This window comes from Larimichthys crocea, chromosome I (genome assembly GCF_000972845.2).
Source record: "Larimichthys crocea isolate SSNF chromosome I, L_crocea_2.0, whole genome shotgun sequence".
Lineage (NCBI taxonomy): Eukaryota > Metazoa > Chordata > Actinopteri > Sciaenidae > Larimichthys > Larimichthys crocea.
Window position 1 is genome coordinate 11,430,960 of NC_040011.1, and position 27,300 is coordinate 11,458,259.

Here is a 27,300-nt window from a genome sequence, read left to right on the forward strand (position 1 = left end):
TGCTCCCACGGTTGGTTCGGCAAAGCTCCCTCCTCCACTCTGCTCTGAAATCCCGGTGATGATCAGTGTAACAAAAACAGAATCCAGCACTGTGTCACTTTGCTTCTGAGCTGAATGACGCCTTCTTTCTTAGACATGAGTAAATATACAAAGTACGGCAGTATATTTACGTTTGGCTTCCTCCTTTGTCCTCCTCCTCCTCTCTTTCCTCTTTCTCTTTCTCCACAGCTGGAGTACTTGTTACTACACTATCCTGTACTACACTTTGTTGTACTGCCCCCTCACCCACCCCCTTGTTCCTCTCTGCATCTCCTTTTTTTCTCCTTGCCAGGGTTGAACGTGCCGAGGTGGGACTGTAGTTATTAGCTGTCGGAGCTTGACGTTCATTTGGTGTTATCAGCACTTGTTTAATGGCTACTTAATGGGATTAATGGGCATAAGGTAATGAGCGTGGGATGGAGGAACGGCTGCGGGTGGGGGGGAGGACGAATGGGAGGGATGGAGGGAGGGTGAAGAAAGGGAGGGATGGTGGCATTTGCAAAATGGCTAACCGACTTGGATCTGCTTACGACAGGAGATTGGAAAGAACTGCAGATGGCAAAAAGTGCAACCCAGGGCCTCACACTGTGTTTCCAGTAGCTTAGCAGCAGAATACTGGTGCTAACACAGTTCCCAGCGGGCCACAGCATCGCTCAGTTATGTATAACACTTCCAGCAGACATGAACAAGCAGCTGTAATATTTATTATTTCAAGAACTACTTTTCTACGAGGATGCAGACACAGAAACCTGCTGCCAGCGTCGGCACGTCCCTGCCCAGAGGACGCTCTCGTGGCTCTTTTAGTATTCTAGGTAATGGCCCTTTCCTTTGCCAAGCCAGGAAATTTCGGATGAGTGTGGGGACGGAGCGAGGAATTTTAATGTTGTCGCAGAGGTGACTCCCCCCTGAGTTATGGCAAAAATATCGATCGCGCTTCAACGTCTAGCGGGAGGAGGCGGAACGGCAAGGGCAGCGAAGAGAGGAATATTGAACAGGGGTAATGGCAGAAAGGCGGCCAGACGTACGAGGGTACGAGAGTGATGGGAGGAGGGTGGGCGAGCAAAGACGTCTGCAGCCAAAACCTGCAATAATGATCAGAGCAGTGTCTAATGAGCCACGTTGTCAGAGTGAATGAGTCTCTCTCTGTTTGCTATAAATACCTCACATCATCATTGTTTCCTCTTGATCTAAAGATAGTAAAAAAGCCTCGTCTGCTCGCGGCGATGCAAAGCTAATCTGGGCTGTGTAAGAACAGTTGACAGCTACATTACTCTGTCTTCCTCCCCTCTGCAGTCCACTGGTCCATGCCTAACAAGTTCATGAGGGGGGAATACTGCTTTATAAAAGGCCGCTCAGTCCTCCTGTGGAATCCCATCACACCTCTAATTACCAGCTCGAGGAATAAGAAAAAAAAAAAAAAGAGGTTTAAGCCCGTATCAGTCTAAAAAGGCCTGATGGAGAGGTTGACGCATAATTGTTTACCGCTGTGACATAATCAGGGAGGCGGTGAGCCGGCCTGTTTCCAGCCTCGACATGGCAGACGTGTCTAATCGCCCACTGATGCAGGCAGCGAAGAGAGAGGGAGGAAAAAACACTCTGAGGGAAAATCCCTGTACTCATTTAACAAAAAAAACACACCTTTGTATTCCAACACAAAGGCGAGGCTTCTTTAGTTTGGGTTTTTACACCTCCACCCTGCAAAGCCCGGAGAATTGATTCTGCACAGCGCTACTAATTAGCTCGCGTTATGAGATCCCCGCTGCCAGCAAAGCAAAGCAAAGCAAAGCTCGCCCCCCCAAAAAAACCAAAGCTGCTGTGTGTGTTTTAATGCCAGGATCAGGTGCTCAGATGTTCGACAGGCTGCCTGGCCGCGGGGCTAAGCCCGGGCTTAGCCCTGACACAGAGAGATTGCCGTGCACGGAGGAGGGAGGAAAAATTGCCTTTCATGGATTCAGGCAGATTATAAAGTTTAAGTCACCTGTCTACAACAGTTCATGGTCACGACGAATACTTTCCATCTATCTTAGGAGCCGTTTCCTTTCTTTCTTTTTTTTTTCCGGGACTGACAATGACAGATTACAATATCGCTCCCAGACTTCTACTCGGCGTAGTCGCAATCCCTCACAATGGCAGTTGTCAAGTACAGCAAAGGAGGCCAGGCCCGGTTTACTCAGTTCAATGCGGTTCGGAGGCAGAATAGGACATCAATCAACAAATCTGAGCCATGAAAGGAGCAAAAAAAAGAAAACTCCTCTGTATGTAGCGGGAAAATCAAAGGCTACGTGGTGACATTTCGAACTTCTGCTCAGAATTAATTGCAAAGAAATATATTTGCACAGATGTTATTATTGTTTGCTCATAAGGCATTAGATGTTTGAAGGTCAGAACGAGCTGTACATGGCGTGGCCTTTACGTGAGGATTCTGCATCCTGGAGACGAGTTTTAATTGAAAATCTCTGAGACACTTGGGTATGTGCGGCAGTCATGTTAGTGTATTTTCTTTGCGGGGTTGTTGCTGGTTGTTGCTGGAGTATCTGTACAATCTTTTGCTTTTCGTACTCGCCTGAACTTTCTAGATGAATCCGATAAGTTGCTGATCTTCGCAGAGTGAACGGGGGAAAAGGCCTCGTCACTGTGAAACAATGAATCGTGCGGCCGTAGCTTCGACATTAGCGGGTCAGCATTTTTCCATGATGAATCAACCTCTGTGGAGACGAAAAGTTCCCTTTTCTGTGGTATGACTGAAATGATGTGTCCCGTTCTGAAGAGGTTGAAGATTTACATTTTTTTGTCGAACTTTTTGTCATCCCGACGGGCTCCATTTCAGCTAAACGACTTCGAATTAACGGCGCCCATTTGAAGAAAGAGTTTCATTTCAGATCCTGGAGATCATTTATCCGTTCCTGTCGGGGTTACAGCTCCATTTTCTGTAGCGGGAGTGAAATCATTGCGAGGGGACAAAGAATCCATTCTGAGTACTTTGTTACTGGACGGGTTCATTTCATTTTGGAAGTTGTTCTGGAATTTGCAACTCACCACCAACCTGTCGCACTAAAGACACCAAAATAAAAGTGTAATTTCCTCAAAGGCTGAAAAATAAAAATCTGAAAGGAAGCCAGTTTGACATGTAGTCTTTGCATTCTCCCCGCCCTCCTCCTCCTCCTCCTCCTCCTCTTTCTCTCTGGCCTCTTGCATCTCCTGTAGTGCATTGTGCTAGCCTTACTTCAGCTCCTCTTGACAGAACTGCATTGCAACCCTTCCTCCTCCTCCTCCTCCATCTCAGTGCATCGCCTTCTCCTCTCCTGCCCGCTGCAGTATGGCAGTAGATTGTGTCCTCTCTTACAGACTCGTGCATCCCTCCTTCCTGCTATTGCCTCTTTCACAGTATGTTGCCCTCTCCTCCTCCCTTGCCCTCCTCCCCCTAAGTCTCCCCCACTGCCACACACTCACCCACGCTGAGTGTTGGCAGCAGTGCGACACCTTAGATAATCGAGCCTTGCTGTCTTGTTCGCTCCTTGATAGACAAAGCGGTTGTTTTCCTTAACGAGGACAAACAACGTATAGTTGGTAACGTGTTGTTAGAATATGCTGTGTTTAATTCTGATCTTTTTTTTATTAGACCCCAAAGGCTCCAAAAATGAAGCTACTCACAAGAAAGGTACTTTCCTTTTCTTTTTTTTTCTCCCTTTCTTTTTTCTTCTTCTTCTTTTCTTCCCTGACCATGGTTTTGTGTTTGTCTCATGCGATGATGAGGCATTTTCCAAATGTTGAGAAGACTACGAACGTTAGGGAAATGCCTTCTTCTTCTTCTTCTTCTTTTTTTTTTTTTTTTTTTTGGTTTCACAGATTGCCATGTATTGTTATGTAAGTTATGTCAATCAAAATGGTCCAAATCTGACTGTGTAGAACATCTGCTGACAGGAGCAAATTAAGCAAAAACTATAACATATTTGTCAAACATCAGCAATATTTCAAGCTTGACTTAATTCATTATGTTGACACAGACATTCTTCTCTCTTAATACCATGCACAATTGTTTCATTAGTGTTGAAACATGTTGAAAGAACAGCAAACATTCAGCTTTTTCTGGCTCAGACTCAGGTCCGCCTGTTTTCCTGACCATAAATCTGTCAGTGCTCTCCGGGCTTTTCTGAGAAACTATTGCATTTGTCAGCCTCATGAAGGTAAATCCAGACACTCAGCTCTTTTTTAACTTGGCCCCACATCTACATCACTCTGCTGGTCAGGAAACTTTAAAAAACTGCTTTAATCTTTAGCTTCTTTAGTGCTTAAGGCTGATGTGTAAATCTATTTTTACTGTAGATAGATAAATAAATAAATAAATAAATAAATAAATAAATAAATAAATAAGACACATATATGACACCGGGCATCTCCTGGTGCAGCTGCAATGAAGTCTAATTATAAATATAGACTGACAGTGTCAGTGTTATACAAGCTGCTTTAGCAGGAGTATATATAGTGCAATAGTAGATGTTTATGATGCAGCACGCAGGACAAATGTAGGTGAAGTAGCTGTAGTGTGTAGTAAAATGTATATAGTGTTGTTAACAACTGTAACCCTTTGTGTCACCTATCAGCTACTGAGCCTGACAGCTGGGAGCTAACATTAACACAGATCCTGAGTCAGCACAACCTTCGCTGAGTTCAAATGTTTTACCCAAAATTGCATTCTGGGTCCTCAGAGTTGTGCAGAGAAACGAGCTGAGCGGCCCACAGCGCCACACAGAACATCTTCTGGGCAACGCTCCAAACTCTGCGAGCACACGAAGGAGCGACTTTGTTTACATGAAGTGTCATTTATCTTATGGAGTACTAAAGTACACAGTAGGTCGACACAGTATCATATAGTGCGGTATAGTACAGTATAGTGTGTTCAGTGTAGTACAGTAAAGTATAGCACTTCATGCACTGTATTGTATAGTGTAGTCTGTTGCGTAATATAGCATAGTTTGGTATAGTATGTACTAAACAGTATGAATACAGTACGGTAGTGTAGTACAAAACAGTAAAGGGCAGTGCAGCAGTATAGTGTACTGAGGTACTGTGAATAGTCTAGTATAATATACCACAGCATAGTATTAGTATAGTGTAGTATAGTTTAGTATTAGTATAGTATAGTATAGTATAGTATAGTATAGTATAGTATAGTAGTATAGTGTAGATTGTTGTACTGTGGTATAGTATAGTATAGTATAGTATAGTATAGTATAGTATAGTATAGTATAGTATAGCGTAGTGTACTGTGGTGTAGTATAGTATAGTATAGTATAGTATAGTATAGTATAGTATAGTAGTGAATAGTCTATAATATACTACAGCATAGTATTAGTGTAGTATGGTATAGTATAGTATGGTATAGTGTAGATTGTAGATTGTATTGCATTGTATAGTGTAGCGTAGTGCACTGTGGTGTAGTGTAGTATAGTATAGTATAGTATAGTATAGTATAGTATAGTATAGTATACTATACTGGTATACTATGGTATAGTGTAATATAGAGGATGGTGTAGTGTAATATATTACAGTATAGCATAGAATAGTACAGTATAGTAGACTACAGTATAGTGTAGTATAGTACATTATAGTACAGTCAAGTAAAATAAAATACAGTATAATATAACAGTACAGTACATTATAATATGAATAGAGAGTATACAGTACATTAGAATGCATAATAATATACTACAGTACATTATAATCCAGTAGACTACAGAGTACAGAACAGTGCATTAGAACGTAGTACTAGAGTACAGTATAAGATACTATATTACAGTACATTATAATGTCCTACAATACATTATAATACTACTATATTACAGTACAGAATAATGTACTACAATACATTAGAATACTACTATACTACAGTACATTATAATCCAGTACACAGTGGTACCACGTCACGGGCTGTCACTCGTCCTTTCGTTTGTTTCGTGTTGAAGAATCTCAGTTGCCCCATTAGCTTAACATGCTAACGTCCTTTCACACACAGCAGCTCCTGTCAGTCGTAACTAACGAGTATATGGCCCTGATTCACATGCACTGAGAGGAAGGCATGGGAGAACACACACACACACACACACACACACACACACACACAAACACACAGTCCTGCTATTAGTGCTGCAGGACTTTCCAGACAGTCACTGTTGGTGATGGAGCGAACAGCAGAGGTGATGCACGGGCCGATCTTTGTGTGCGACGCTGTCAGACACAGTTAGAAAACCTGTTTTCATGTTTCCTGCTAACAGAAGATTTCTTAATGATTAGAACAACAGTGCCGAGGAAACAATGGAGACCCCGGCACTCTAAAAGCTGACCTGGGCTGCTCCGTCTTAAGAAGATTAAAACAAAAAAATTCAACTTCAGCAGCGTCTTTATCCGCAGCGCTGCAGATATGATCCTTTTGTGTCTGATTACTCTGGGTGACTAATGCTACTGAGAGAGACTCTGTTGGTTTGCAGACTAAAGACCCCAATTACCTCCCGAGCTTTTTCTGCTGGCCAATACTGTCAGCTTCACAGGAGAGCACGTTCTTATATTAGCAGCCCGTCTGCCTCCAGGCTGCTGCCGTGCATAACTTACCCAGCGGCTCCACACAGGCGGAGACAAAATGCAGAGCTAATAAGAAATTATTTCTCATTTTAATGTTCAAATAGCAGGCGGGAGAATAATAGCATGAGAAGTTCAGAGACGTGTTAGAGAGGAAGGAACGCCAATCTTCACGTCATTATAGAATATTTCTCACGGCGGTTTGAGGCGTTATCAGGAAATATGAAATCACCACAATGCGATGTTTATAGTGACATGCCTCAGTTTCCTCGTTAAAATATGGCTGCACTTTAGAGTGATGAAAATTCACATGCACAACGACACTTTACAGTCAACGATTTTAAGATGAGAATGTAAAGAAATAAAGTTTTGGGCTGTATTGATGATGTGCCAATATAAATCTACTGAAACGACCGGCCCTTTAATATTGTTGGATTTATTTAGACATTGTTACCTCTGGTTTAAATGAAGCTGACGCCACAGAGGAGGTTCAGTGTATGTGCACAGCAGAGGGTCCCTGCTGTCTGAAAAACATTGAAGACTCATGATGTAGTGATGCAAATCTTTGATAAATATCGATAATAACATGCTCTCTGTAAGAAACAGCTCACAGCTTATCATAAAGGATTTGGCATGATGGAGATTTAAAGCTCGTTGGTTTGTTCTGTTCATGATTGGAGTGTTGCATTTCCTGTCTGTGCTTTGACTCTTAGTCTTTGACTTGTAATGATAGTTACTGACAAACGATCGCGCTCATTTTAAGGACAAGTCGTCATCTTCAGACTTCTTTGGTAGAAATGTTTTAGAAGAAGAGAGCAGCAGCAGAGGAGACGTGAAGGGGAAAAGATTATGTGGAAGGACGAGAGGAAAGATGTAATATGCAAGCAGAGAGAAGAAAAGGGGGGATGGGAGACGAGGAAAGGAAGAGAAAAGGTTAATGAAGGAAAAAGAAAAGAGAAAATCAAATTAAAACAAACTGAGTTAAAGGACAATAAAGGAGAAGAAAGGACATCAGAGGACGGATAAGGAAAGGAAATAATGAAGAAAGAAAGGAGAGAAAAGGTGAAGGCAGGAAAGAGAGAATGAATCAAACAAACGTATACAGACCTAAAGCAGAGCACACACTCGACGGGGAGAGGAGGCCATCATCGAGGACAAGACGTAGGAGGGAGGGGAGAGAAAAGATAGGAACGAGGACACAGAGAGAGAGAGAGAGGACTGGGGGGGAAGAGAAGAGATTTCGCTTCCAGTGTGTTCAGCAGAATCAGTCAGCAGGTCAGGGCCTGAAGCCTCGACACGAGCGCCGCCGGCAGCAGCCGTTCCTCCTGATTAGAGGCTCTGCTCGGCTCCTTCTGTTGCGAGATGTTCGGCACATATTACACACAACTCACCTCCTCGCACCGGCGCTTTATGCAGATTAATGTTAGGCCACGGGATATTTGTCTGCTAACAGATCCCGGGCTCCACTTCCCCCCTCGGTGCCGTGCAAGAGGCCCGAGGATTCAATCTGTCTCTGTAGATTTATGCTTATCCAAGTGCCCGGTTTCATGGTGGACGGCTTTGTAATATGATTGCATAGTGCTTTAGAGCGGTGACACTTTAATGTGACGACTGCAGGTCGGAGCATATTGCGGTTATTTTACTTTTTTATTGAGAGCAGAAAAATCTGCTGCTATGTAGATTTATGCTTATCCAAGTGGCCTGTCTCATGGAGAACACCTTTATAATGTGATTGCACAGTGCTGCAGAAAGCCAACACTGCAAAATGATTACTGCAGGCTGGAGCTGGGTTTAGAGAATGTAAAGCAGAATATCCCCCCTGCACAGATTAATGCCCCTCCAAGTGGCCTATTTTAAAGAGTATAATGTGGCTGCAAAGGAAACACTTGTGTGTGTGTGTGTGTGTGTGATTGCAGGGATTTCCTCAGCTGAAGAAATTCAAACAAATCCTCGTGCCCACACGACAAAACAGGTCAATGCCTGATACGAATGTTCCTCTGCACCTCTATACAGTTACAGTCTGGTCAGGTTAAGACGTGAAGATAGAGAAATATTGTTGTGGTGCTTAAAGGAGGCCAGCATTGACTGCTCATCCAGCTCAGGATCCTCGGGGAGGGCTCGGAAAATGTCTTCATGCACACAGAATCAATAAGATGCTATAAATGGCCACATCGATACTCTTTTTATTCCCATCATAAAGAGAGTTTCTCATTTTTTCAGCATGTTTTTTAAACATTCATACAAAAGATTTTAAAAAAATGCTAAAAATAACAATTGTAAGGGCTACAGATGAAGTTTATGTAATCAAAGAGCAACAATGAAGAGGGGAACAACATTCAGATCCCCAAAGAACGTCCAGAGAACTCATCAAGAACCAGTTTTTCTGAGAGTGTAAAGAGAGCTGTACCTGGAGCACTGCTCATAATGTTTTAAGGATACTGAGAGAAAAAGAGATGAAACCAAAGCATCTAACGATGCTAATCCTGTTTGTAACATCCAGCGAGTGTGGTGTGTGTGTGTGTGTGATCAGTTTAACACTAGAAATACAGATTTGAATTCAAGCTGGAAGCTTCTGTCGTCAGATCAGACCTCCATCTTTAGAGGTCAGAAGTCCAGAAGAGGGAAGAGAGACAATCTGAGACCAGATCCACACACACTAACTGTGTATGTGTGTGCAAAACAACACATGAACACAGTGTCAGAGCCGTGACACATAAACACACAGAGCTCAGCTGATGTTCAGATTAACATTTCTTTGTGTTATACAAACCAATCAATCAATTTATTATGCTCTCTTATCATGTGCAGAGTCAACTGAAAAATAAATTAGATTATTAGATTATTAGTAAAACAAAAAAGAGGCACGATCATATTGAATCGACCTGTTTCATCAGTTATGCTAAAAAGAAGTGTGTGCGAGAGGGATAAGGTGTGTGTGTGTGTGTGTGTGTGTGTGTGTGTGTGTGTGTGTGTGTGTGTGTGTGTGTCCATTAATCTCACATGACGATCTACCTTCCTCTCAAGATGATTAAAAGCATTGAGCGGCGAACGGCGGAGCATCACGACACACTTTTAAATCACACACTGATTTATTGAGTGGATGACCATCGGATACACACACACACACACACACACACTGCAAACAATCCATCTGCACAAACACATGGTCGAGCAAACAAACATGCAAACAACAAACAGGAAGGATCAAACAAACAAACACACACACACACACACACAGACACACACACACACAGGAACGTGTGCAAATACAAACATTTTTATTATGTACTTTTTAAAAATCTCTCTCTCTTTCTCTCACACTCACACACACACACACACACACACACACTCTTTACAGCATCACTACCTTGCATTAATCCAGTGAATAAAGCTCCAGTCACTCTGCCTCCATAGAGCGTCTATTGATTTCTGTCCCTCTGCAGTCAGGAAGCTGCCATCCTGTCATGTCCGCCCGTCACTCAAAACCTGGCCTGGAAAAGCCTGGAAGGTCCTGCTTACCAATTCACTGGAGCCTTGGTTCATTACCGTGTGTTGCAGAAAATATTTTCAGACAATTGGTCAAATGTGCACGGCTGTGGAAGCTCCTCCGCCGTCCTTCATGCTGACTGTTAGATCACATGGATCAGCAAGATTTCAGAGGATTCACTTCTGAATGACAGTTGGACCTGAACAATATATTTATTGATATTTTCTCAAACCCGTCCCCTTCCTTCTGCAAGAGGGACATTAGATCAGATATGTCGCATAATGAGGCTGTTATAGATGAACGGAGGATCCCAATAATCTCTTTAGGAATCCTCAACATTGATCACCGATAAAGTTTTAACTTATTTCCAGGACATGTGAGGATACGTGTCTCTATTTTGCATCCTGGATCCTGTGGAGTCTTGTAGTGATTCTTATTCACTGTCTTTAAATGTACAGATCAGGTCAGTCCTGATGTTCAGGGGTTTGGACTCTGTGAGTTCAGCTGTTCATGGTGAAACTTTGGACTTAAAGTAGATAGATTTACTCTTTTCCTGCACAGTTCTTGGTATCTATGGAAATCTTAAGACGTTAATAGAATTCATCTGAGTGGGTTTTAAAGTCTGAGGCTGATATTTTTCTTATTGTCACATAATTTCCATGAAAAGGAAGTCCTTGAGTTAATCTTCTTCTTCCTGTCTGTGACTCTCAGCTCCTCACAGATTTCAAGTTTCAGTTTCAGTAGTTTCCTAAAAACAGCCTGGCACCGTCACGGCGGATTATTGCACATTCGGTGCTCGAGCGAGTGTGTGTGTGTGTGTGTGTGTGTGTGTGTGTGTGTGTGTGTGTGTGTGCGTGCATTCATAATGAAGGAACATGTCACCCAATGCAACACTGGAGCTCTAATGGCAGTGTTGGTTCCCAACCTGGGGGTCCTGATCCAGTTAAGTGGTCGCCAAAGCTTGGCTTGGGGGTCACGAGGCTTTCTTGATTTTAGGCGTTTGTTCAAAAGATTTACGGTCGACAAGGAGTTTTCATAATTAATTAAGATATGAACTGTTCTGTGTGTAAGATTCACGGGCCTGTGTTTGCAGAATATAACACTTTAATTTGTGTATAATCAACTAGAAATAACAAGTTTGTTGTTCAAATCCCAAATGTATAATCAACTAGAAATAACAAGTTTGTTGTTCAAATCCCAAAAAAAACAAATAATACAGAAAATATCTGGAAACTTAAAATTCAGTCGTTGTTTGGCACAAAGGTTGAAAAGTGGTTATTGCGTTCATTATTTAGGGTAATTGTATCAGTTGTTCTTTTTGGTTATGTATTGAATATAATATGAAATATTCATAGCATATGTCACTTAGACAGTTTATTTTCTGATAGGAAGGGTCCCTTAAGGAAAAAGGTTGTGATTACTGATCTACGGCACAGAAGGAGATATATCACATCATAGATTTGATGACATTAAAAATGTATTAACCAGCCTTATCATTCATTTTTAGAGTTGTGTACATATATACATGTAAATAGAGAGAGATATGCTGCTCGGGCTCCTGATTAATGCATGTGTGTGTTAGAATAATGTGTGTAAACAGAGAGGACACACACACACACACACACACACCGTCACGGTGAAATGCTCGCAGGCATGAATGCCAATTTGAAGTAAATATGCATAGACACACACACACACACACACACACACACACACACACACACGGCCTCAGGTGATTTCTGACCAGGATGCCATGCATCCATCCATCTCTCCATCCTCCCCTCTCCCACTTTGAATACATTTCATCTCATAATGAAAGTTGAACGCCCCGTGGCTGAAGGAGAGAATACGAATGACAGAGGAGGTGAGAGGCAGAGTGACAATGAGAGGGAGAAAGACTCAGAGAGAGAGAGAGAGGAGGTGAGGGAGCGATGAGGCAAGAGGAGGAGTAAAACATATCATAATGGCATTTCTCCTCCTTCACCTCCGCTGGGGAGGAAAATGAAGTTTTTCCCTAAAGTTCACCGCGTGGAAAAAGGCGATGATGGATGGTTGAATATGTCTGCAGGAGGAAACGCCATTCCTCATCTCACCACTCCAATTAAAATGTGACAGGAAGTGTGTTTTCTTTTTTTTCTTTTTTCTTTGCCGCTGATCAACCGCACTGTTTACGTCCTCGCTTAGAGCCGAGCAGAGTTTACAGTGCTATAGGAGGAGCTCAGGTATATGCCTTCATATGTGGGAGAATAATGAGAGCTGTCTGCGTGAATGAAGAGGGATGCAGCACTCAAAGGAGAGCTGCGGCATCTGCATGGGGATTCAACAGGACAGCCTCTCAGCTGCTGGATGCAGCTTTAGAGAAAGTAGACATAAGTAAGAGAAGGAGTCTTGTTTCAATACTGTTTCACTCCGTCAGGAGACGGACGGCGCTTTAATGTTTTGCCGCCTTCAAGCGTTTTCTTTTCTGTTCCCTCCCGGCGTTTCACGGCCTTGATGTTTATCTCCTCCTCCGTACTCGTGTCTGAATGTAATAGAGGGGAAAAGATTGAATAAAACAGCAGCAGCAGGAGGAAGACTGAAAGCTATTCTCCTGCATTTTATTTATTTATTTTTTTCTGCCCGTAGTCCTGCTTGTAGGCATGTTCGGAAAGTCAGGGAAAATCCTTGAAGGGTTGTTCATCTGAGGAAAAAATCAAATATATATGTGGATCTATGTGAACACGTTTCTGAACAGAATTTAGAGATTCACAAAAAAGTCAAAATGTGATAGAGGGCGAGATATCCGGACTTTTTGGTCCTAATCTCAGTAGCATCTTAGACTCACAGTATAAAGATGGCAAAGACGTCCACGCTCTTAATCCTGCATAACTTTAAGCCTTAATTTAATGTGAACAGGTGAGTTGTATATAAATTCACCCTCAGTACAGTTGTCATGAACGGGGAAATTAGCTACAGAGACCAAAACTGTTTTTTGTACCAGGCTGTAAACATGTTTATTTCTGCTGTGAAGTTGGACATTTGGACATGGGGACTTCTGGAGACTGACTCACTTCTGGAGCCAGCCTCAAGTGGACGTTAGAGGAACTGCAGTTTTTATTTGCCATGTTTCGTCTTTTTGTGCCTCTTCATCTGTTGGAAATGTTTACAGATGCAGATCCAGATTTTTTGGATTAAGATGTTCAACTATCACCAACATCTTGGTGTCATATTCAGGCGTCCTCAAACTTTTGGCTCCATATCAGAACTGGATATTTAAATGTTCCAGTAAATAAGTAAATTTCTAAACGCCATAAAAACACAAAAACCTGACAGAATAAACTTGCAGCGTTCGTGGCCGGAGTTCCCTTTGAAGACTTTTTTTTTTTTTCAGTTTTACGGCTTTTAGCAAACTTTTTTATCCGTAGAGCAGAGTAAGTTTCAGGAACATAAAGCTCTCAGCGTTTGATAAAATGTTCATTATTTCACTGTTTCACGACGGAGTCAGGAGATTTATGATTCTTTAAAGTTCCCCGGGAAACGTATTTTTTTTTTCCTACTTCTTTTCTCTCGCCGGCATTTCAGCTCTGATGTTTATGCATCGCGGATAAGAACACGATGATCACCTCCTCCGCTGTCGTGTCCGGACATAACGGTGGAAAAAAACAGCAATAGGGAAAGAAAAACAACCTCTTCTTTCTTTCTTTCTTTCTTTCTTTCTTTCTTTCTTTCTTTCTTTCACACCTCTCTCTCTCAGTCCTGCTTGTAAAATGATCCATGTTCTTCAGCTACCGCGAGCATGTGTGGGTAATATATATTAGTTCAATAAAAAGTGAAACTGCCTCCCCCGGACCGTACAGCCTACAGACGACGCCCTATAAATATTTAATGCCTCGCAGCCATTGTAGTATTTTCTGCTGAAGGCAGCTCAATTGCGAAAGAGGCGCTGCTGTGTAATTGAGTGTTTTCCATATAATTTGTAGCCTGCGACTTTTCTTCTGCCCTCGCCTCCCTTTGCTTTGTTTAGCTCCGTGCCATTTGTTGCTGTGAATAAATCCGGCCTCGCCGCTGCAGCACCGAGGTGTCACTTACAGGAGTGCAAATTGGGCATGGGGAAAGGAGAGAGTTAAATAAATCATTGGAGAGCAGGGGTAGGACAATCCTCCAGATACCTGTGTTTTACAACCCTCCTAAGGCCTGATCATGGAGCGTACCCTCCGACTGTTCCACCTATACACTCTCCGACTCGTGAAAGCACGAGGTGTCGGGGTGGCTTCACCCGGATCTCATATTAGAAACGATCCGCCATCTTGATGTCTGTCTGTGTGATAGGTTCTCCTTTCTGGACAATTCTTATTCTGCAAAGAACTGCAGCTTGTTTATAGATTTAAAAAAATGTGAGCTCTGTTTGCTTCATGCTTTGCTCAGCTCTTTGTCATACCAAGAAACAACGCTGGGAGTGATCGTCCATGAGAGCCATGAAGGAGTAAAAACATGGGAGCTGATTCAAGCTGAGCTTAAATATTATTTTCTGCTTATTCAGGTACACCAGGAGCTGCAGTTTCAAGTTAATCCAGTTAATATCATTCTGATTAGAGAATGAAGTGATCAGATAAAATGCCCCAAAGTTTAATTACAATGTAACTTCTCGGACTTGTACAAGTGAAGCGTCTAATAATAATCCCACCTCGTTCACCATTTGCTTTAAGATATTTTATCAGTGTTTATTTCTCACGTCGTTCGACTGATCTCCGACACTCGACAGCTCCAGTTTGTTGGAAATAAATTCTGAATTCACAGATGTAGCAGCTGTTTTGGTTTTCCTCCCGAGAGACTGACACGCACAAACATACTGATGCTTTTTTAATACCAAATGTTTAAAATGAAACACTGTTACTATTTGATAGTTTTCAAAGTGCCCAAATGATTAAAGTAACTGCTCTACACAATCTGATTTTTAATGCAAAGCTGCACAAATGAAACAAAGCGGAAGAAAATCAACTGATCGTCACGTGCTCAGTGACTTTTTTGTATTAGTGTTGTATCTTCTTCTAGTTAGAGATCTGTAGCGATCTTTGATTCCTCTCTTAAACTTTGCAATGCTTCCTGCTAAATGTGCTGTCGTTTTTGGATTTTGCCCTGGAGCCAAATCCCCTGCAACGATGATGCATTATTATACGGGCTCTAATGGAAGCAGAGGGCTTTGCTGGCACAGTTATTGGCTGTTTGTTGGTATTCGTCCTCATAAATGTGCAAACAGTGTAACGAGCTCGTCGCTTAGCGAGCTGAGCTGAATAGACGGAGAAATGAGCAGATGTAGGCGCCTCAAACTGTGAATATGCTTCTCCGCTCGTTCCTTTATGAAAAATATTACTAAAGCGTCTCTGAGTATGAACCGGACAATTGAGATTCACAACTATATTGGCAGCGGCGATGCTCCCTGCAGTCTTTATGCATCTGCTATATCATCCTAACATATGGCGTTTGTGGCATAACCTGCTGTCTGCTAGATGCTTCGCTCCATGAGTGGACACATTTGTAGTAAGAGTAGCTCCAGTTATGTTGGAACGTTGATGAGATGCAGAATCAAAAAATATGCCACGTTCTTAATATTTTCTACAGTTACGTCTCGATCGGAGGCTCACACCTTCACTCGCTGGTTCCAGGCTGAGATGTTAAGTTGACACTGAAAAAAAAAAGTCCAACTCTGCTGAGGGAGGAGTACAAAACCTGCCCAACTATTAATCATTAAAAAAGCAATTACAGGCACTTCCATGGCAGGTTCATCCTGACACCATCTCTACTCAGACCCAAACAACTCTTTTCTCTCTGACTGAGGAGATGATGATGACCTGCGAACACTGAAAGCTAAAAAACAATAGTTTAATATGTGCATCACAGGCAGCCTGCACTCTTATGTTCTTTGATTCTTTATTATTCCTTCATGAGCTCTCCGTGAAGTATTTTGGTGACCACAGCAGTTATGGTAGCTGTCCCCTTTAAAACAGAAATCAGTACCAACAGTTTGAACCTTCCTTTGGTTATTTTATTCAAATAAACCCTCAAGAATTAAAATGATAAAATTTAAAAGCCTTACAGTAAATCTGGCACAATAAAGAGATGCTACTACTTTATTTTGAAGGACTGATTACATGTCGGTTTAAACTTCTTCCTGTCAAAACACAATGTTCAGTCTTTCAAAGCTTTATCTTGAAACAGTGTATTACAGATGACTGCGATATATCAACAGTTGAAACTCTTTTGGTAAAACTTATTTTATTTAACTTCAGCAAAGCCTGAAATTAAGGAAGAATTATCAGGATATCATGAGAAGTCTCAAAGCTTTACAGCACAATGAAGAGATGGCGTAGCTTCAGTCTGAGGCCACTTACACAAAGAATATTACGGATTTTATTACGGAGCGATTACACGTTGATCCAGACTTCCTGACAGTGTGTTTTAATGGCACGATCACACACACGAAGCCTGAGAGCTCAGGGACTGTTTACAGTAAGATTCCTTTAGTGAGAGGCTGCAGAGGCTGCAGAGCTGAAGTGCTGAGAGGCCGAGCTCAGCCGTTTGTTTCATCCTGCTTTATTGCTGTTGTCACTTGTTTTTAATGAAAGTGGAGTGTGTGTGTGTGTGCGTGTGTGTGGTGGAGGGGATTTATTTGTGCCGACCCACCTCGGCAGGACTCGAGCTCCAACGCTTGGACTTGATTGGTCCCCTCAGTGTGTGCGTACCACTGGCTGATCTCACACATTCACAGAATATAATTCATATTTTTTATGAAACAGTGTTTACAGTAAGCAGAATTAAAAGTTAATCCTATAATTAACTTTTAAATTAGTCCGATCTCCGTTTGAATCATGCAGCTGTGTGTTTGCTCTGTGTTCACTCGATGTACGGTGGCCTGCAGGGACAAACTCTGAACACATACAGAGCACAAAGACACGTTTAAAGGTTAAAAACAAATGAGGCGTGCAGACAGTGTGTGTCCGTGCAAAAGATGTATGTTAATGAGTGTTAATGTGTGTGTGTGTGTGTGTGCGCGCGTGCATGCTCCTTCATATAATTTATGGTGTGTGTGTTTGTTTATGTGTGTATCTGAGTGTGTGTTTTCCATTGTTTGTGTGTGTAGAATGAATGCTTTAATGTCTGTGTGTGTGTGTGTGTGTGTGTGTGTGTGTGTGTGTGTGTGAACAGTCTTTGCATTTAAGGTATATGTTCATCTGTGTGTGTGTGTGTGTGTGTGTGTGGTGGTTTTAGGGCTGTCGTTAACTGCTCACAGTTCATATCTCAAAAACTGCTCAAACTTTTGTACAGAGAAATGAAAAAGATTCAGGTGTTCATCAATGAAGAGATACTTAGTTAAACCCCTCCCCCAAACAGTCATTGTCCAATCATTACTTAGCGACCGTAACGAGGCACAGGTGTGCACTGGGATCAGTTCAGTGATTCTCTGTCTACAGTCAGACCCATCGAAGCTTTAAGTCTGGCATTATGATGTCGTTATTTTCCTTTTCTGGAGTCAGAAGTGACGTGATGTGATGTGAGTTTCTGACTTTGTTTTATCACAGACGTCCTTTACAAAATAAACGTCACGCTGTAGAGATTGAGACCATGAACTCGTGTTGAAACTGTTTCCTGAGATCATAAATCAGATGAGGAATAGGCTCATTTCTCCATAAGACTCAATATAATCTGACTTCTTTTAGACACCAGTGGAGCTGCCCCCTGCTGGCTATTAGGAACAATGCAAATTTAAGACAGACCCAGAAGCTCAGTCCACGAATTATTTAATTACAGTGTCCATCAGTCATTCTCATCATGCTTATTAAGATTATTTTTCTTTGGTAGTGATAAAAACAAACAATAGTTTAACTAATCCAAAAAGAAATCCCTCCGTCTCACGATCTCTGCTGACCAGAGTTCCTTCATGTTCATGTGAATCCTGATTGTGGAACGGGAAGTGTACGGCACAAGGCCTATGTCCAATGAGCTCGTAGTCTTTCCAAAATGGATCAAACAGTGTGTAACAAGTCAAAGTTAATATTGAGAAATCTGCCAGTGACACTTTGTCGTCTCTTCATCCAGCGAATAGAAACAAACGGACTCATGACTGCTTCATAAACTGAAGCTGTCCTTCGTTATTTAAAGGATTGATTGAGAATTTCATAAAGAGACGTGTGTGTGTGTGTGTGTGTGTGTGTGTGTGTGTGTGTGTGTGTGTGTGTGTGTGTGTGTGTGTGTAGCCTGTGAGTCACACTGCCAGCCTGTCCTCCATGACAGCTAATGAGCTGTTGCTTCTTTCTCCTCTCTGTCGTTTTCTGCTGCACCCCCGTCTTCTGCCTTTATTGGAAACTGTCTCTCTCTCTCTCCTCCTCTGGATGGTTATTAAATGAACCGCTGTGGAGGGGGAGAGGAGAGGAGAAGCAGAATGAGGAGGAGGAGGAGGAGGAGGAGGAGGAGGAGGAGGAGGAGGTTTTTCAGTGGGTATTGGCTTCTCCTCCTCTTCCTCCTCCAGGTTTTTTTGGCCTCTTTGAGGAGACGTCATGAAAAGATAAATTATGATATCCCTCCTGCCACGGAGCCAGGACACAGAGGAGACGTGTCAGAGGACTTGAGTTATTCCTGAAAACAATCCAAACACAGTGATGATGTGAAACCAGCTGCTTTATGGATAAACCCTCTGATGACACATCAGAGCTCGTTCTCACCGCTTTGTCGAGTGGTCGATTCAGCGATTATTTACCAAGAAGCTTCGAGTTTGTTCATTCAGCGGCGTATTTAAAAGCAGTTTGTGTGTTTCGACATAAAGATGTGCGGCTTTGAGTTAGACAATATATAATTAAAATCAGTAATTAACGCGATAGTAGATTAAACTAAATGAAAAGTTCCAGGCCTAAACTCAGAATCACAAGTGCATTGAAGAACATGTTTTACCTGTTGTGCCTCAGTGCACATGGTGCAGTCATAAGTTGCTTAATCAAGACTCAAGAGAAAGACAAAGGAAGCTGTTGTATTCACGGGAAATTCACCTTAATAAATACGGTATAACTTAGATATAATGCCATATAATTGACATGAAAATACAGCGTAAAAACGAATGGTTTTGCCATGAAATATTTGTCTGTTTTCCTGTCATGGTTTGACAGTTTCTATGCAGAAAGACATATTTCACAGTGTAGTTCAGTCTGCTGACTCTCTCTTGTCCGTCAGTCTTTTCTTGGCACAGAACTTGTTTTGATATTTTGATCCTTCGTGCACATGAATGCATTTTTGATCACAAACATTTGTTCCCACAAATTAATCATGTTCGTGCTCAGTTTAGCTCCCAGTTTGCATGTTATGAGGGTTTCTGGTTTAGAGTACTGGCACCTTTTGTTATTCCAAATCTTTGATGGACTTTAATGAAGAATCATTTGTGCCTCTGCACAGTTTTCACTAATGAGATTCATGGTATTTGTTGTGGCAGGGAACACAGTGAGCGTGGCTGCGGGTTGCACACACACATTCACCTGCTTCTTTTAAAAGAATCTTGTTGAAAATCTGCAGAACCTGAAAAATAATGAACCGTACAAGCAGCAGCACACCTGAAAATGGATGTCTGAGCTCTCCGAGGAGAGACTCGTGTGTGGCAGAGTGCTTTGTTAGGAGTACAACGGTAATCTAATAAACTAAAGGGAACAAATATATTCAGGGATTTCAGCTAAAGACCGACACTTGGAGAAACATCTGTGTGTTCGTCAGGAGGTAACCGATTCTGATAAAACAAAAACCTGCGTACGCGATGCGTGTGATCGTGTTTCATGCCTCAGATTCAGATCGGTGTCAGACTTCAGACTTCACAAACAGCTGATCCGTTCTTCCTGCAGTTGAAGCATCAGTTATCTTTGAGGTGATTGAACCTCTGACTCTGTCTCGTTCACCTCGTTCAGCGACAGCACGCAGCGATTCCTCCTGAGCTGCATCAAGCAAACTCATTTCATCTGCAGCCAGTTTCATTTGCTGCTCTGGAAGCAAATCTGGTTGATTAAATATCCTTTTCCTTTTTTTTATTTTTTATTCCTTCACCCTGTTTTCCTCACGCAGTCCTGTGAGTAATCTATTGTTTGTTCTAATTAGACGCTGTACATGGAAGTCACGTACAGGGAACGACCGCCTGCGGCTAACTCTACAACCTCATGATCTTACTCTATGGCTTAACCACAGCTGCGTGCTTGTGTGTGTGTGTGTGTGTGTGTGTGTGCTTGTTGTGTGTCAGTGTGTATATGTATGTGAAGGACTCTCAGATGATATTTCTCCCCTGTGGCCTCCAGCAGTCCTCAGACTGTGACAGGGGGAGTAATTGGCCATCGAAATAATCCAGACCCTTCCTTCATCCGCAGCCAGCCTCCGGCGAGAGGAATTAGACACCGAGTTTAGGCAAGGACATTAAACACAGTGTGTGTGTGTGTGTGTGTGTGTGTGTGTGTGTATGTGTGTGTGTGTGTGACCTTAAGTTACATGCATAAAAATATGACCATGATGTGGACTCTTGATTTTCAAACACACACACAAGGTGGATTACAGAAAATTAGATTACGAACATTTAGTTTAAAATCTGCTGCTCTGCAGATTTTAAAACATTCCTGTACATTAAAAGTGCAGAGTGGCACTTTGGGACTGACCCGCTGTTCTGGTGAAGCATCAGTCTCTAACAGCCTCTTTTATGATGAACTGAAAAGTACCGACTGTATACAATAATGCTGTTTTCATCCACAGAACGTTGGCTGGATCAAACAGTAGATTAAGTGGGTATTAGTCTACAGAGACAGATGAGGAAACACTGTGTGACCCGTTTACCGTTCAGAAACAGGCTGAGAGCTTCTTTCTGTTTGTTTCTGTCTTTGCTTCATGGTTACTCTTTACCCAGACACAACTGGCTTTCTTGTTACTGGTTTATTTGAACACTGCTCGGTCTTGTAATTGAATATATTCTGCAGTTTACCGGGTGCATTGATTCTCTGTCATCATCAAACCAGCGACCACCCGTCTCCGAGCAGAGGTTTAGAGGTTACTCCCTGTCACTGAGCTCTTAAAGCCGATATCATGTCCACTGCCTGACGGAGACGAGAGCCCGACTGTCCCTCATCGCAACTCCACTCCTGCCACCAAGTAATCTCATTTGTGTTTGTACAACCTGGTAATACAGTGAATCGATGGAGCGGCCGCAAAAGGCTCCAATGCTATTTACTTTCTCTCCAAGTCGCTGAGTTGAAAACAACCTTGAACGCAGCGTCTTATCTCTGAGGAGAGAGCGAGGGGGACTGTTTCTTTGTCATTATGAATTCTTTGGAAATGACACACTCATGTCGACTTTGAGCGACAGCTTTTTTTAAGTCTGACATTGATTTTCTCATTTCTAGTTTTCTAAAGTTGTAATGAGATGTTTACACGTTTTTCCTTCTCAGCGACTCTGGAACAAAAGCTGCTGCCGCTGTCAGGAATGCGAACGCTGTCGGAGTATTTAAGCCCAGAGCGGAGACTTATTCATTCAGCTCAGCCTGAGTTTGAACCCACCTCACCAGACTCTTTCTTTCACTGTGTTTACTTCCTGCAGTCTGCTCTGATATCCGGCCACACACACACAAACTGAAACACACAATCCACAGCCGAGCTCAGCTCAGGTCTTCATGGTCCCACAGGAGGTGAAACTGATCAAGAATGCAACTAAAAGTGCAGAGAGGTAGTTTGTCCGACAGATATTTGGATTTGTGAAACCATATCGTTGCCCAGAGGAGGATTCAGATTACAAGTTAGAAGTTAGAAAACGTTCACGAAAAGGGAGGACAGTGATGGAGATACTCGGCTTCTTGTAAGTCGACTAACAGAAATACATCTCAGAGCTGAATTAATGCGTGTTTCAACTTCTACAATGACTGAGCGGTTCTGAACGGGGTCAAACCAACAGGGAGTTATCACCTCCTCTGCATCTGTCAGCCACATGCTGGAAGCTGTTTCACCTTCTCAGCACCAGACAACAGACAGAAAGTCTGAAGAAGAACGTAGATATGTTTTTCTAGAGAGTTGGTGGAGACCAAACCTGGAGCTCAAAGGAGAGCGATTGAATGAGATGATGATGTCGCTCTGTGTAAGTGGATGTCTAGTTAGGAACGACTACATGAGGTGATAACGTGTTGTGTCGTGTTTGAAACTGACATTTCTTCGATCGACGTGAACGACAAGTGAAGCGAACACAAACACAACATCAGAATGATTCATGAAGAGAACAAAACATTAGTTTAGCCTCGTTATCAGGGTCGGAGCTTTACGTACGTAAAAGTTCAGGAGCAATTCTGAAAAAGTTCCTACAGTGTTTAACCTGAGATAGTCTTTCTTACTCTGTGATGATTTGATCTGAACTTGTTTCTTCTCTTAAAGTGTTTCTCTGATGAAATGACTCTAACTTCTTCCCGTCTCTCTCTCCGTCTTTCCCCCTCTCTGCAGGTCCGCCTGTAAACGTAACCTGCAACATTTTTATCAACAGTTTTGGGTCCATCGCTGAAACAACAATGGTAAGCGCAATTATTCTTCTATCACTTTGTAATACAGCACGGCGTGTAGATTTTGATGTTATTTATTTGTCACTTGTGTGTGTGTGTGTGTGTGTGTGTGGATGATTTGGCAGTTAATGGAAAATGTCACATCTCATCGTGGCTCCATTCCGACTTGGGTAATTTCGCCCTGAAAAATGCGATTAATTGAAATGACAGTGGCGGCGGCGGCGGCACTGATGTTCAAGTTTCATTTTTATTTCCTTTTTTTCAAAAATGAAAAGCCTTCTGCCCTCTGAGTGTTTAGAAAAGTCTCCGCCTCATTGAGCCTGTCTCCCATTTCAAACACTTCATTTGAAAGAGCGCATCACCGCCGCCGCGGACATTTGCATAACAACACGGTGGCGGCGCTGCTGTCACGCCTGCTTGGGACCGATGGCAGAGGAGGAGAGGGTGAAGCATTGGGGGGGAATTTGCACTTATTCATTACACTGAAAATCCATTAGTGTTAATATAACGGAACCATCAGCCTTCACAGAGGCAGATATGGTAACACTGGACTGCAGAGTGTGACAGCAGCACCCACGTCATTCATGAACGTGGCTAAAAAAAACCCAAGCGCTCCCATGACTCTGAGCTCCATAAAATACATGAACCATATTTTCATCCACCAAATGCATCCAGACTGTCAGCTGTGTGAACCATCTGCAGGGCCGGAGCCACATTAAGGACGCGGAGGTCGTCTCCTCGGTGCTGGTTTTAACAGCTTTCCCTACAAACACACAAAATATCGACGGTTTTTAAGGATTCAAATCTGCCCTGATATAATGGGGCTTCTTTAAACCAAATTTATAGGAACTGAGTGGATCAGATTTAATTCATGACAACCCAAAATGAAAAAGATTCAGCTAATAAACTGTAACTGGTGCACAGAAACAAAACACAAATCTAGAAATGTCTCATAAAACCTTTTTAAATTTGACAGATAACAGCATGTTCATAGGACTCTGTGCTGAAAAGCTGATTAATAAATTTGGTTTTCGGGCCTTTAAAGGTGAAAGGAGTTGATCATATGTGGTGTGTGTATTTAAAGCCCGATAGAACAAAAGAAAGAAACACAGGGAGGCAAAATGGGGCAGTATTAACGGCACTCCTGAAGAGGAAGGGAGGATATCCCGAGCTGAACCGCCCCAGATCTCACACACACACACACACACACACACACACACACACACACACGCATCGCTGCATTGAAACTGCTGCCCGCTGCAGATCCTCGTCATGCAGAACAAATTCCAGGTTTTCCCTCCTGCAGGAGACGAATCGACCCTCGTTAAAACTGAGGAGGGATGAAGGAGGCAGAAGAAGGAGGGATGAAGGAGGGATGAAGGAGGGATGAAGGAGGGATGAAGGACAGATGGGTGATAACTATTTAAAAAAAGAGAGAAAGTGATAGCAGCAGCTAACGTCTGCTCCACCAGCTTTAAGCTGATTTCATCTTCAAGTTGTTTCATCGTTATTATTTTATTAGTAGGGTTGCAAAGGGGTGGAACATTTCTGGTAAAATTCTAGAATTATGATAAATATATGGGAATTTATGGGAATTAACTGGAAATTGGCGACAATTTAAACAAACTGTATCATATCCAAACATAGATATAAACATTTTGTTTTGTCATCCATGCAAAATAATACAAAAAAATAGAGAGATTTATTTGTATCAAACTTTCATTATTTTAATCAGTGTGCACATGACTGAGGAACAGCAGATATTCAAGTGCATGAAATCTGCTTGTTTTAGTCAAGATGATGCTAAAATATATTTTCCACAACTATATTTAATTTCCCTGTTAAGGGCCAAGATTCAGTTTCGTGAATTCCTGCTCACTTTATTAACTGATACCACAGGTATTATTGCAGAAGGCTGTATATTGATGAAGCACAGATGTTGTATGATGCATAAATCTTTGATCGCAGCCTGTCAGTCAAGTGCTTGAACGCAGGATAAACTCAGTTTGCTGAGGTCAGTGTTGCTCTGATCTCTCTGAAGCAAAAACAAAGTAGTGAAATAATTAATAATTTGGATTTATCAGCTTTTATCAAAGCAGAAAATAAAGGAAGCTGAGGACGGGTTCTGGATGTGGTGACGGTGTTTGTTGTGCAGCTCTCGCTTTAAGCTCGGAGTACAGTATCCCTCCATCTTCAACACACACACACACACACACACACACACACACACACACACACAGTGATAGATGGAGTCGGTAGAATGGCGCAGTGCGTGTTGAAGTCCCGGCGGTCCACGGCTTTATTCCTGTTTCAGCGCTCGCCCCGCTTGCTTGCTTGCTCACGCTTTCTCTCTCTCCTTCACACACACACACACACACACACACACACACACACACTCAGACAGACACTCCTTCACTCGTTTCCTTTATTTCCTCTTCTTCTGAGAACACACACTAACACCGTCCTCGCTCGCTTTATGTCTGCCTCTCTGTAAAACACACACACTTTGATTATCCTATACACACACACACACACACACACACACACACACACACACACACTCATGTACCACATATGGATCATGGTGACAGCACCAAAACATCCATATCTGCTGGACTATTATTTATAAAGTATTAAAAATGAAATAAAGAGATCAAGTATCAATAAAAGAAAGAAAAGGATAAAATGTGCATATTACTGATTAATAATTTGTCTCTTTCTTATTGTATCTGATGGGAGCAAAACATGAATACATGTATAGTTTAGGGTGGATGAATGTCTTAATATCAGGACTTTTAAACTGGAGGATGGGTTCATTTCCATGTGGAACCAATAGAATTACGTAACGTAACTTAACTTAACTTACCCAAACCGTGATCTTTTCCTGAACCTAACAAAACTACAATCACTAAAAAGTCTCTCGGTAAGCTTTATTTTGAAAGTCTAACCAGACATTGTATATTTAGACTTGCTAACTGGATTAAAACTGCATTTTAAATGTGTAGCTGAAGCCAAACGTGACACTGACCGTGGACGGCCTCTGCTTCCTTGTATAAAGAAGAAAGTACTGTGGCCACGAGAGCCAGTGTTTAGTTTGTCCATTCTGGGCTGCTGTAGACACATGGTGGATGACATGTCATAAACATATACATAAACACATACATACATATATATATATATATATTTGTGTTTGTGTTTTGCAGAAACCCTCTTTTCTGTGTGTTTGTACAGAATGTGAGGAACGTAAAAGCTTTTGATTCTTCGTCTTCATCGTATCTTTCAGGTCTGATATAATGAATCAGACTTGGCAGGAGTCACAGTAGATTTTACTATGTGTGAATCTTGTGCTACACCTCTCTCAGCGTAGAGCTCTCCGACTCTTTATCCTTCACACACGGAAACCTCAATCACTTTATTTCCCTTTGTCATCCCTCTCTCTCCCTCCCACACACACACACACAGTTATCTCACCACTCATTCATTCAGTCTCTCGCCCTCCTTATGAAACTCTATGAACAGGCTTTACGCTGTAAGTAAGTATTTCCAGCTTTAACCCTCTCTCCATCGCTCGTCCTCTGCTCAGCACTATCACAGCTGTAGTCGTCCTTAAAGGAATAATCCATTTCAAACAGCTCGTTTCTCGTCCCCTAAAGGAAAAGTCTGTATCTCTGAGGGTGATATCGTTCTACCTGCAAACGTTTGGGTCGATGGTTTGAAGTGACTTTGTTTTGGTTCGGCCAACTTAGCTCATGTAACCGCTGCCATTACCTTTCCTTGAGCTTTTATTTGCCTAGACTGAACCAAACATGAAGCGTGGATCATTTTAATGACTCACGTGACACTTGGTTGTTCTGTTTGGTTTCATGTTGAGCAATGTCCCAGACTGTATTGGTCATTAGTTGGATAATAGTAGCAGTTTCGATCACTCTCATGCCACAGTGCGTAATACACCTGCCAATCCACTTTAGGGTACCGGGTCATGTTCGGCCTCAGGATTCTTTAAAAGTAAAGTATGAAGGTAACGTATCAGCACGGGGCAATAAAGACAGAAACAAAGGACAAATCTAGTTTTGGGGTGGATGGACATTTTCAAACACAGGGCTTAGGCAATAATCAATATTCCAGAACTTCTTTTAACCCAAACGGAGGTTTGAATATTGTCTTTGAAAACACGTTTTGCGTGTATAATTGCTGCAACATGTCACATTTAGATTTGCTTTTCTTTCCCAGATGTCCCTAAAACCACGATTTTCCACTTCATGTTCTTGAATAACCAACAAACCGCGTTTAAGTGCGTCATTGGTGTTGAACGGTCATTTTTTTAAAATCACCTTAAAATCCAGGGAGAAGTTTGCTGTTGAAAATTGATTTGACATCCCACAGTCCTGCTGCTGCTGCTGCTGCTGCTTCTTTTGGAGGCCAAATATTGAAAACAGCATCTTTCTCTCAGGGTAACGTTGTCTGAGCTGAGCAGATGTGCTGCCATAATGTGTGAGCCTCCGTAACCTCCTACCTCCTCTTCCTACCTGAGCAGCATCCAGGAACCGGCAGGATGTCATGACAGGCGTGGAATTAGAATATGGCTGCTGCTGTTTCTGTAGATTTTTGTTGTTGTTGTTGTTGGAAGAAGGAAGGGGAAGAGGAGGAGGAGGAAGATTGCAGTCTTTCATGCGTGGT

The 27,300-nt window shown here is 42.2% G+C and overlaps 1 protein-coding gene across 6 annotated transcripts in view; it reads left to right on the forward strand.

Annotated features, from left to right (window-relative positions):
• Nucleotides 1-27,300, forward strand: part of glra1 (glycine receptor, alpha 1) — a 97,408-nt gene that overhangs the window by 28,038 nt on the left and 42,070 nt on the right. For 4 of the 6 annotated variants that reach the window (XM_019260948.2, XM_019260949.2, XM_027285358.1 and 1 more), the window contains 2 exons: nucleotides 3,659-3,697; nucleotides 22,568-22,635. In XM_019260948.2, coding sequence (XP_019116493.1) covers nucleotides 3,659-3,697; nucleotides 22,568-22,635 — 107 coding nt within the window. The remainder of the gene's footprint in view (nucleotides 1-3,658; nucleotides 3,698-22,567; nucleotides 22,636-27,300) is intronic. The other 2 variants (XM_019260951.2, XM_019260952.2) reach the window with 1 other exon arrangement.